Source organism: Plectrocnemia conspersa, unplaced genomic scaffold, assembly GCF_051122295.1.
Source record: "Plectrocnemia conspersa isolate PC_06_02 unplaced genomic scaffold, ASM5112229v1 ptg000006l, whole genome shotgun sequence".
NCBI classification, from domain to species: domain Eukaryota; kingdom Metazoa; phylum Arthropoda; class Insecta; order Trichoptera; family Polycentropodidae; genus Plectrocnemia; species Plectrocnemia conspersa.
In genome coordinates this window covers 21919912-21932745 of record NW_028277170.1, presented here as the reverse complement: position 1 = coordinate 21932745, position 12834 = coordinate 21919912, and the positions used below count along the sequence as shown (strand labels likewise).

The 12834-nt window shown below is 30.7% G+C and overlaps 1 protein-coding gene across 1 annotated transcript; it reads right to left on the bottom strand.

Moving 5' to 3' along the window:
* Positions 1 to 332: 332 nt before the first annotated feature.
* LOC148234523 (protein-lysine N-methyltransferase SMYD4-like) lies at positions 333 to 10368 on the bottom strand. Its single transcript, XM_088187472.1, has 3 exons — positions 8918 to 10368; positions 2151 to 4096; positions 333 to 2076 (listed from the first exon to the last, which is right to left on the bottom strand). The coding sequence occupies exons 1-2, from the start codon at positions 10303 to 10305 to the stop codon at positions 3754 to 3756; spliced, it is 1731 nt and encodes a 576-aa protein (XP_088043598.1). The 5' UTR covers positions 10306 to 10368; the 3' UTR covers positions 333 to 2076; positions 2151 to 3753.
* Positions 10369 to 12834: the final 2466 nt, after the last annotated feature.

Below are 12834 nucleotides of genomic sequence, written 5' to 3'. Positions count from 1 at the left end.
AGATTAAATTATTTATTATTATATCATTATCTATTATTTGGTGCAAGATGTCTGCATAAATCTGACTTTTTTGTATCGCCGATTATATTATATTTATCACCTGTTTGATTGAATCATCTGTTTTATTAATTAAGATTGTTTTTTAACAAAAAAATATTTTTAGCAATAAAAAACATACTCACATTAGCTTAAAGCGTCGATAAACGACCTGCGTACCGCCACTCGTCGTCGTCGTCGTATACAAAAATAATGTTTTTTTTTATGTACATACGCTATCGCATCGTCAATTAAATTTTGTTATGATTCTGATACTTAATAAATAAAAAAAATTATACATTTTACAATTTTTTTATTGAAACTTTTAAAGGAAAAAATATTTAAATAATTGAAAAAACAATTTTTCTTGAAAAAAAATGTTAACGAATATAAAAACATTAAAACAAATGCAACGATATTTGAAACGACACGTAAATTTTGACTTTTCGTTTATAGTCTATATCGTTGGCTGGTTGCTGCAATAAGTTATTAATTAAAAAATATGCGTCTTTTTAAAAAATCTAAAAATAAACAAAAGAAAATTTTACTCTTTCAAAATAGAAATCAAACATATTATAAATTTAAGTGAATGACTGCACATTTTCCATTAACACCTTATTACAGTAAACAGAACATATAATAAATGCAATTAAGCATTATTAAAACTATTATTCTACATAAACAGCTTCAATATTCTTATTTTTCACGGGAGAAAAATTCAAATACAAGTCTTTGTATATCTCATTTATCGACTACATACATATATCGATAATGTACGTATAGTAATACAATCTCAGTACAGAATTGAATTACATAACATTAATAATTCGGGTGCTTAATTCCTAATACATCAAACATTTTTACTTTTAATAAATTGCGTTTCTGTGAAACTTGGATACATAGATACACATCTTATTTATAACATTTACAATTTTAAATAATTGGCAACAGATATTTGTATCTATACATGAAATTGCATTTATTATTTAGAATGTTATTAATTCCAGTTAGTTTTACACAATCATATAATTTTATAAAATGCAAAACAGAGATTCATGTAATTAAAAATAAATATGACAGCTTCACCATTCATATTTTTCATAAGATACATATACATATCTTTGTATGTATCGTTTACCGACTAAATATAGTAAGGCAATCTCTAAGAAATTGCAGATGATATAAAATTATTAATTCGGGTTCTTAATATCTAATACATGTTTTTACTATATGTTTTTGTGAAACTTGGATACATAGATACACATATTTTATATAAAAAGTCTTTTTAAGAACATTACAATTCACAAAAAATATAGTTCAGTTTCACAATTCGTATTTTTCACAAGAGAAAAATACAAATACAAATCTTTCTTCATATGTATCATCTTTACATAAAATAAGGCAACCTCTGTACGAAATTGCACTTATAATTTCACAAAAATTATGTATTATTAATTAATATTAGGGTTCTTAATATCTAACACACAACACATATTACATATAAATTGTGTTTCAGAGAAACTTGTATATATATACACATAATAACTATAACTGTAGTTATATAACAGATTAGCCTCTTTGAGAACATCACAATTTTAAAAATATATAGTTCAGATTCAAGAATCATGAAAAGATGTTTCAGTTAATTAAGAATCAAGATTGAAAATTCTAGCAACGACAGTTTAAACCAGTGTTTCTCAGCCGTTTTAGCTCTGTGCCTTTGAGTTTCATATTTTTCTGTAACATTTTTTATCAGTCAACTGAAATCGCGAGTTTGCCTATTTTTAATATACGTAAAAAAATCCAAATATGAGAACGACAATGATTTAAGTGGGAAAGAAGTTAATTGAGACTAAGAAGCCAGTTGAAATGCAACATTGGAAATTAAAAAAAAATAATCGGATAAAATACCATCGTCTAAAAATGCTAAGAAATAAAAATTTGCAGCAAAAACATGACGAATAAAATTTACATAAAAATTAAACGACACATTTGAACTAAATAAAAAAAAATGAAAGATTATTTTAACTACACTGTTAGCTTAATGAATCGGTATAAAACACCTGTAATAAATTTAAAAAGTGGCAAATGTCGTTTAAAAAATTGTAAAAAACGTTATTTTAAATAAAAAAGGATAACTTTATACCAAGACGAAGAATATGTATCAAAAAAAAAATACTAATGGATTTTCTTGTAAAATTTTTTCTCATCCACCGTATACTAGCAGTTTTTAGGAAAAATAGTATTTTAAATAAATGGGTAAAAAACATTATTTTTTGGATCAAGTGTAAAAAAATATTACCATGTGAAGAATAATTGTAAAAAATATTTAAATTATTAAACCATTAATTATTTTACTCATTTAATTTGCACCTTAAAAATCGTTACCTGTTGTTTCTTTAAATTAAATAAATCAATTTTTTTATGTACTATATAATTTTGTACTATGAAATTTTGATATTTTACAAAATATCTATTATTTTACAGAAAAATATTTAACGAGAGGCACAGAACGAATTTATATAAATATATATATATTTATTATAAGAACAAACATCCCTATTTAAATTGGGCAAAAAATACTTACATCAAGGAAGATGATGTGAGTATTATCCGCTTCAAAATTTCTATATCTTCCGGGGGAACGATTCTCAGTTTCAGCCGAATTCCTTTGCTTGTAACATACATTTGCGCAACGGTATATTTTATATTCCCCCAAATAAATTTTGTATATCATTATGCTTTTCAGTGGTCCCCTTAAAATTTCCTCTGGTCCTATGGTTGAGAAACGCTGGCTTAAAAGATACGTATAATCTGTCCCCTTTGTTTAAATACTATAATAATATAATTAGAAGACATTGTGTGGACGAACCTTTAATTTTAATTTAAAAAATTATATAATAATAATTCAGTCAGGTGAACCCTGTGGGACACATTTCTTAATTAAATATAGTAGTACCTTTTTTAGAAAAATAATATAGTTATCATAATAAGAAGTCTTTTTTAAGTAAGCTCACGATTATTTGTAAAAAAATGGAATGATTTTAATATATGGATTTTTACAATATTATAAAAAAAAATATGTCTCAGTGTAAAAGACATAATTTAGAGAATTGGTAATGTTATTTAAAAGTGTGAAAGAGATTATTTATGTTCGACTTACATAATAATACAAATTTAATTCGTTCTTTGAACGAAATGGCACATTGTATGTACATATGTAGTATTCTTTAAAAGTTCTAACATCGATAATTTTAATTTTAACACAAGCATACGCTTTGATGATATTTATTTATTAATTAAGATTAATCATTACTGTTATACAATTTCACTCAAATTGTCTTTTAAAAAGAAATCAGTCATCTTAACAATATGTTTTTTTCTCTACGCTAATAGGAATCAAAAAATAGGATTTATAAAAAAAATATAAAATTAATTAATTAGCTTGTAACGGCGATAATTTTATAAAGCACCACAAGCTAACTGATGTTGAAAAGAAGGAAAGCGAAGACCCGACATTTTAAAAGCAGGCCTAATTCCTATTAATACAAACGTAAAATAGGCGCATACCTTATGCTTTTACAATAATCCTAATACAAACGTCACAGCCTTTAAGAAGGGTCGATGCATTTATATATCAACACTTTGTGCAAATGTAAGTAAAAATACAAATTCTTCAGGGATACAAAAAAATGAAAATTGAAATATAAAAATAAATTATTCTACGACGTTGCCGAGGACCGACAAACATAACCTAATTTTTGATGTATAGTCAAAGAAAAACTTTGTTGAATGAAAATAGTCGAACTCTGCTCCATATGTACATAGCTGTCCCACAAGATACGTAGCGGCGCGTCGGTCACCTTTTTCTGCTAGAGCAATTAGTTTTTCGCTTAACTTATCCACCGATCGTCTAAAGGATGCTGGAATAATTTTATTATTCAGTTGTTCGTAATGGGTGGGCCAACCGTAGTAACACGCCTGGCATCTACAGTGAAATGCATACGGAGTTAAAGAGAAATCCGGTCTATGAATATACTCGACGAATGTTCTTGGGGACCTGAAAATAAAATAAAGTATAATAGTCAATATAAATGCGAACAATACAATATGACATCATGAAAATCGATATACTTTCCGCAGAAAAAATCGTTCATTATTTTACTAAATGCATCACATTTCCGATTTAGCTTTGCGCTAGAAATTAGTTGTACCCTTGAGCTATAAAATCATACAAATAGTAAAAAAAAATTATGTGTGCAATATCTGTTTTTATTTTCACTTCACCAGCCATCCCTATCATAAAAGAGGGTGCACTCATTTTTCTGTTACATTACAGAATTACTAAAAAGTACCGTACAATTTGCCTGAAATCAAGCAAATGTTTTCATGTTATGTTGACACATTGTAGTTATAAAATTATTTACCGTGATTGTGATATCAAAATTATCGAGTTCACAAATTATATATGTAATACCAGTGGCACGTTGCCCCAATACCGGTATTCAGATTCCGAGCCTCATGACAAAAATGGCATTTTATATATTTTTTAGCATTGAATAAATAATAATATGTACTATGCTACAAATAAATATAAAATTTAGCCACTAGTGCGACATATTTTTATGCAAAATATTTTAATTAGACATTAAAAATACTCTTAATATTTATTTAATAATTAGTCGTGTTTTCTCTGCTGCTCAGTGTTGCCATATAGTGAATTTCCAGTACAGGCCAAAAGCAATAAAATCGTGCCATCACGGTAAATCGTTTATATTAAGACTTTTTATAATAATATTACGAGTGAGAATCGAATAAAGTACATCTAAACCGAATTTTGCCCAACTGAAGACAGCAAAAAACAATTATCCCTTCTCAGAAAGCAAAAATCTACGTCAAAAGCAATAAAATCGTGCAGACTTATAATAGATACAGGTTCTACCTTGCGCTTTAACTACAAAATAATCAAATCCGTTCTACTTAAAATCAGTAAAAACGTCGTCTAGAATATATGTGTCTACCGAAATAGTAAAATTTAATCGTGCGTCATTTTATGGCATTGAAAAATAATCGGTTATCAAAAACACACTTCCATAAATAATTGGCATTCTTTTGTATCTGAATAAAGCTACATAAAAAGAAATAAAGCTAAATTAAATAAAATACAATGATTATTTATCCACATAATCTCCTTAAATTTGTAATTGTAAATATATGTATTTCTGTTAGTGAAATGGAGAATGAATAAGCAATGGTTTTTGATTGTTATTTGTAACGAAGAATGAGCTAGGGATTTTTTTGTATTGTGTAATTGTCTTTTTCAAAATAACCATATGAACATTTTTTCATCTTATTTGCTGACTTTTTTAATTGATATTTTGAATCTAGGAGGCAATGACGAATCAGTGGTCACATATCGAAATTAAAAACCGTTTGATAATATACAATACTATGTATGTAAGCAATTCTGTGAAATTTAATATCGCGTGCGTTTTAAATTGCATCAAATGCACACAATTTCCAGTTAAAACGGAACGTACGCAGTGAATCGATTTATCCAAAGCCTCCAATAGTTAACCCAGCTTGTATCATACTTTATGACGTTAGCGAAACTGACGTTGAAGGCCTGTCACTGCAGGAGTCATCATCGATGCAAATATAATATACCTCTTGGAAATTCAGCAGAACATTTTGTAATTGCGCCATAGGAAGAGTCTTTAAAGAGTATTTAAAGTATTTCTTAAATTGTAGGCCCGAGGAAGAGGAATTCCGTGTTGAACGGTCGTGCGAATTTCGCCGCGTCAAGTGTTAAAAATAAAAAATAAATTGTATATGTCACAAAGTTTGATATTTGCTGTTTTTTAACAAGAAAAAGCATTTGACTAGTATTTTGTCATACTCGGTATCGTTTTAATTTTTAAATATGTGTATATTGGGTGATTCTAAAAAATTTTTTATTTTATTTTATTAGTACGCGATCCACAATTTGAGGTTTACTGATTTTTACCATGGTGATCATGTTATTAAAAAATAACAGTCATTATAAAACTGTATTTTAAATTTGACGTTAACACGTCACCTAATTATAAGGTTATAATAGTTTAAAACGTTTAGGTCCTAACTTTCGCGACTAAGCCCCATCCCATTTTTAAGAATAATGGTATGCAATGTGTTAAAAACCGCAAAAATCCGCAGCCAATTTTACATGTATCATAAAGAAAAAGACCTAAGCTTTATATTGTATATAAAGTCTACATTAAAAAGTGGTGGGAAATATAACTAATGAACTCAAAATTAGAAAAAAAATAGGAAAAATTACTAAAAAATGGTACTTATTCAAAACAATATTGTGTGTTTAATATGACAGAATCTGCAACAAAGAGCAATGAAACGTAGAAACATTTATTTGCTTTATCACAATCAATGGTTAGGATTTTTAACTGTACTCAAATAAAATAATAATAATTGTCCAATGTACGAGTATGCAATTGACGCCGAGAAAACGATGCGTGCACTCGAAGGGATGACTGACTTCCGACCGATCGTGGGGGTGCTAGCGTTATGCAAGGAGTGGGGGAATTGTTGATTATTATCAGCTTTACAGAGCAAAATTTTTTTTTTTTAATTTTCATAATCGACTTTTGGCCGCCCAGATCGAGCAAATACCCCACCGTGCGATGTATGAAAGTACATATTCAAAGTTAAAACAAAGGGCTCCACGGAATTTTGGCCCTACTACAATTTGTACACGACAAAAGATCTAGCCGGCCATCGATCCACACGACATTACGGCCACTAGCAAAATATTAAAAATAGATGAATCAAAGGGTGATCACAAATAGCTGCGCGGTCGACGGTCGATCGCGATTGACGCACTGGCCAAATGGTGTAAATAAAGAACAAAAAACTAGTGGCTACATGTCCTGTGAATTAAAAAAGTCGTTGCCTAAAAAAAACAGATAATAGAAATGCGTAAAAAATATATAATAGTATCGTAAAATCAGCTAAAAATTAATAAGTACAATTTTTTTTTAATTTGAGCGATTTAATTATTTAATGCAGTTAAAATGGTGATGGGAGGAAAGAGTTACAGGTTTGACGAAGATGTGTAGCAAACGGTGCACGAATAGCATTCGGAAATTTTATTTTACTAGAGGTATCCATTTTTATGAACCCTTAAAAACGTGTATCGTACTCCATGAGACTTTGTAGAAAAATGTATTTTTATTAATAAATTACGAGATAAGTATATCTATTTTTCTACTTTTAAATCAATCCCAGCATAAAAAAGCTTGTATATCAATTATATAAATATACAGTAGACCCCCCAATAACACGGTAAATTGGGAACGTGTAGTTGGGGGTCTAGAAAATAAATCAGGCGCGGTTGTTGAGATATCCTTCCTCTGACTCGCTCACACATAAAGTAACAGGCGCCCAAATAGCACGTCCCCAATTAACCGTGTTATTAGGGGGTCAAATGAAAATGTCAATTTACAAAATTATGTTCATTTCAGTTAAAAAGTTGGCGGTCTTCATTTAACAAAATATGATTCAAATTGAGCCGTCTCTAAATGTTACAGTGTTCTAAGCAAATTTTCGAACGAATTTAAGTGTATAAAAGTAATACCTAGCTTTAATTTAATATTGTTAATTTAGCTCGTTTTAGTAAATACATATATCTAAAAGGTTTCAATTATGACGAGTCATCTTCGAGTAGTGAGAATTTAACAAAACCACTGCACAATATGAAGCACAGACAATTTTCAGATATATTTAATTTACTACAAAATCAATGAAATCGCACCGTCGCCGTCGTAGTGTGAACGATCGATTAATGGCTTTTAAAAATGAGGCACTGCCAATTCTTAAGTGCTTCACAATATTACTTCGGATTTACGGTAGGATATTTTTACATTTTTATAGAAAATATTCAATAGCCTGATTATATGTAAAAATATTAGGTAAAAATGTTGCTGTAAAAATAATGATCAGATAATTGCGCACACAAAATTTTCATAAATCAAATATATTTTACTTTTAATTCCAACTGTTTTTTCTCTATTTGTGTAATTCTAGGAAATGTAAGTGTATCATACCAACGTAAATTACTAATATAATTATAAAATATTTTTAAAACATGATTAAATTAACATTTGCTATATACATATATGCACAGACATTATTTTTATATGTATTTACGTATTATTAAATAAACATATATAAAATTTTCGCTATGCGCAATAAGCAATGAACCGGTATAATTCACAGATGGCTAGACTTGCTACTTCATAAAAATATGATTAATCCTATTCTAGATTATGTGACGGTTCATTATTCGTTTTAGATTTAAAGCAGTATTTTGTGTAATACGATTTATATAATAATTGAACGCGGGCGACCGCAAATAGCCGCGTAGTCGATTGGGCGATTGCAATCGACGCACTGGCCAAATGGTATAAATAAATCATAAAAAGCTAGTCGCTATATGTTCTGTAAATTAAATCAGATAATAAAAATGTGTAAAAAAATATAAAAGAGCATAAAAGTAAAAAATTATATAGTCCTAATTTGATGAATTAATATTTAAAAATAAAAAAAAATATAAAAAATATTATTTTTTATAAAAAAAAATTTACGCGTTAAACGCGGCAAAAATAGCGATATAGCTACGGGTTTTTAAAGCTTTATTCAATGGAAACAGGGCCGGTTCGAGGCTGCACAGAAAAATGCAAAAAATAGCTCTCGAACTGACTGTGTTAACGCAAATAGTTTTTTTTATAGGTGTATACATTGGTTGCATAGTATTGTTTGATTAATGCAAATATAAAATAAATTCATGCACATATATTTATAAAAATAAAGAAATATATATATATACCCATATTTGCAGAAGATCTGTTCCCCTTTCTTGATCGGTCTCAGCGTCACCATGTGTTGTTTCGATCCAATGCATACTAATTCGACGTGCGGGATGCACGAGTGATTGAAAAGACTCATGTATGGATAAATTCCCATTGCAATGTTGTTGAAGTGATCGTTATTTAAGTCGAACTCCCGTACGAAGATCGAATTAATGGCCACCGTTCTTATATTTCTCATAATAAGGCCACCAGAAAACCATTTGTTTGCTCCTGTAGTTTTTTTGTAAAAATTTATTTTTTCTAGAAAGTGTACAAATATTGCGGCCGTGAATGCTCTCCGAAGGCAGTCACTAGTACCCCTGAACACCGGGTGGGTATCTAGCGAGTGTACTGCTGCATATGTTGTCGAATTGAATACTGCATCGCCATTAGCTTGTCTGGTATATCCTCTCTTGTCGTACGGATATGTCGTCTCGACCATCTGGATCGTCTGTTGTAGCTGCTCCCATGACTTATTATGTTCGATATAGGATTGTAAGGTGACCCGCAAGGCCATTCGATCGGTGGTCGAGAAATTCATCTTAATCATTGTTTCCATAATGGGACACTCGTACATGTGAAGACCCTTCTCGGCTAGTGTTCTACAGTTTTGCGAGCAGAATACTGCGTAGACGCAGCTGCACGGTATCGGCGACAGGGTCCTCTTTAAGCACTGGTAGCAATGAGTGTAGAAATGATCGGCGGTGAGGACACTTGTATACGAATCTTCCGTGACGATAAGTTTCAAAGCGTCGATGTCTGTCGTCGTGCTTATGTGCCGACCGAATCGGAGGTTCATTTTGACATTCAAGCATTGTGCTGCTGCGGGCGTGTAGGGGTGTCTAGTGTAGTTTTGCTCTAAGGGATTACGTCTGATTATGGACGGATCTATTGGCAGAGGCGTTTCTGCGTTGATGAGATATTCGTACTTGCGAAAGATGTACTTCGATTCTGACTTTTCATCGTCATCCACGAGCTCCAGCGCCCGATCATAGTCCCCTAGGGTGTCTAAGAAATTTTTAAGATATTTGTTAGCAGACGCTCTATTACCGAATGCGAGCATGAGCTCGCGAGAACTGCAAGGAGCGTGAGCTATCGCTTTGGTGTAGCTGATCCGAGCTTCTTCATAATTTCTCACACGAAAATGTTCATTTCCTTCAGCACGAAACTCCGCGGCGGCTTGATCCGATTTACCCGTCAATTCGACTTCCGGCAACCATTTTTTCTCGAACAAAATGCGGTATAACAGATTCACGCTGTTATAATCTTTGCCGTAGCCAAGATTTTGATCGATTAAAATACGAAGGTTGTTATCGGTCTTGAGGTAGTTGCACGCGAGAGTGACAAGTTCGTTTTTGCTCTTCATCGCGAGCCGCGATACCGCGCGCGGGCGCACACGTCACGCCGGCACGAGACCCGGAGTAACACTGGCGAGTTTAAATTTTGCAAGCACACCGTCGGGGATACCAGTGCAAAAAAAAGTGGCATACATGATATATTATAAATTGTGTGAATATATTCACTATAAAAATAGTGAACGCATTCATACAATAACATCAAAATAAAAACAGTATTTTTAAAACAGAATTAATTTTTTTTAACAAAAATTTAAAATAAGAAGGGGGGGGGGAATAAATAAAATCTGTCAAACTGTAAATAAATATAAAATTAATAAACTGAAAAATTCGATATTTTTAAAAACCACCAAATCAGGTTTCGCAGATTTTTGTCATTAAATTAAATAAATATCTTTATCGAAAACAAATTTAATTTGACGGCGTTTCTGACATTTTAAACATTAAACGAAAGGTAATTATATTAATATAATAATGCAGTATTTTTAGAAATTAATGCGTGCACTACTACATTATAAAGTAGTAATTTGTGAAACATATATAAATATTTATTTAAAAAATACGAAATATTTGTGAATGAGTAAAGTATCCAAAACATTGAAATGCGCCGGCAAACACACCTCTCAATCATATTTTTTTTAAGGACGTCGTTTATCCCCCCTTGAATTTGCCCAAACAAATGCACGTTATTTAATAAAATACTATGAATTTTAATGAAATCAAAACAATTTACAAAATAAATGTTCAGTGAGAAACGTCCATTTGCTGTGCAAACCCAAACCTAATATACACCTAACTTACTAGTAAAATTATAATTTACCTGATAGGCGCTAATATGTTGTTGTAAAATGTCTATAAAACTCAATTTGACAGCTTCGAAACGTCCACATGATGTTCTAAACGGTAATGAGCGTTCCCACTGCGACGGCGCAAACACAATTTTGTTGCTTTTGACGTGGATTTTTGAGTTCTGCGAAGGGATAATTGTTTTTGCGTTCTTCTATTGACCAAAATTCGGTTTAAATATTGTTATAAAAAAACCTAGAAAAGCAAACGTTTTAAATGCGACGGAACGATTTTATTGATTTTTACTGAATTTCAAACAGGGACCCCCTTGAATTTGTATATAAAAAAGCCATTTAACGAAATACTTTGAATTTGAATAAAATAATTAAAAAAAAAACAATCACTAAATAACAAATCCCCCCCCCCCTTCTGAAAAAAGCTAAATGATAATTGTTTTTTGCGCTTTCCTATTAGTCAAAATTCATGCCATATAATGAAATACTATAAATCTTAATAATAATAAACAACCACCGGCTGACAAACTTCTGCTCCCGCCCCCCTACAAAATAATTTTCTTTAAATACCTATTTTTTATTATTGTTTAACTAATTTATAATAATATTATTTAAAAACAATTAGTTTATTTTTAAATGTAGAGGGAAGCACTAGTTGTTCTTAAATGAGTGAGATACACTGATATGTAGAATTTACTATAAACATTGATATAAATTTGTGTTGTATAGTGATTGTTATGATTCCAATATGTCTTTCTGATTGATTTTTAGCTTACAGTAGAACTGTTTGCCAACTGAACAATATTATAGTTAATATTTATACAGGTAGATCAAATTCTATGTTGGCAGTACCTTCAATAATCACAAATGTTCAAAAGGTTTAAATATTTTTTAGTTCTCATAGTAGAGTGACTTGATGATAGTCTGCACCCGTCGCTCTTCTATGCACAGAAGTTAGCTACTATTATATACTTTGTTCTGAGATTACCATACAGTATTTAAGCTAAAAAAAACGAGAAATTAATTAAAGTAAAATGTTCAGACGATAATTTAGGTTTTGAACTATATTATATACCGGTGGTTGATACTTTAAAAGTTGCAGGCTATCGATATCTCGCAACCTAGAAGAATTTTCTTGAATTCTTATCCAGCTGTATTTTGGATTCGTTGAAAAAGTGTGAATCAATCTCCTTGTTTTCTTCTCGCACAATAAATTGCCTTCAGTTGTTGTTAGTCTTATACTTTAATCATTTTATGTAGCTCTTATGTGAAAATATTGTAGATGTAGACACCAAATATTATTAAACATTACTTATCTTTACATATTAAACATATTTAGTTTCATATTCATTTTTTTAAAGAAATATTTATGAAGTTCCTATGGCTGTTCCGATCTTAATTATAGATGTCAGGGTTCATTTACAGCGTACTTACAAGGTCTCTAATCAATAAATATACATATGTATCAGTGGCGTGCCATCCATATATGCGGTAGATTCAAAACGTCAACCCGCATGCACGGTTGATCAACTATAAACACAAGCACGTGTAACTGCTGAGTCGCTCGCCATCAATCGTACATGCTGTTGATACGATGATCTTACATAAATATTTGATATTTTACAAAAGCATTTCTTTAACTTTGCACGTAACAATTAAGCACATATTAAATTTCAGAACACTGCAAATCTGTCTTTTTTGTCGTCAAAAGCTACAAAGGATTTCACAATTACAGAAAAA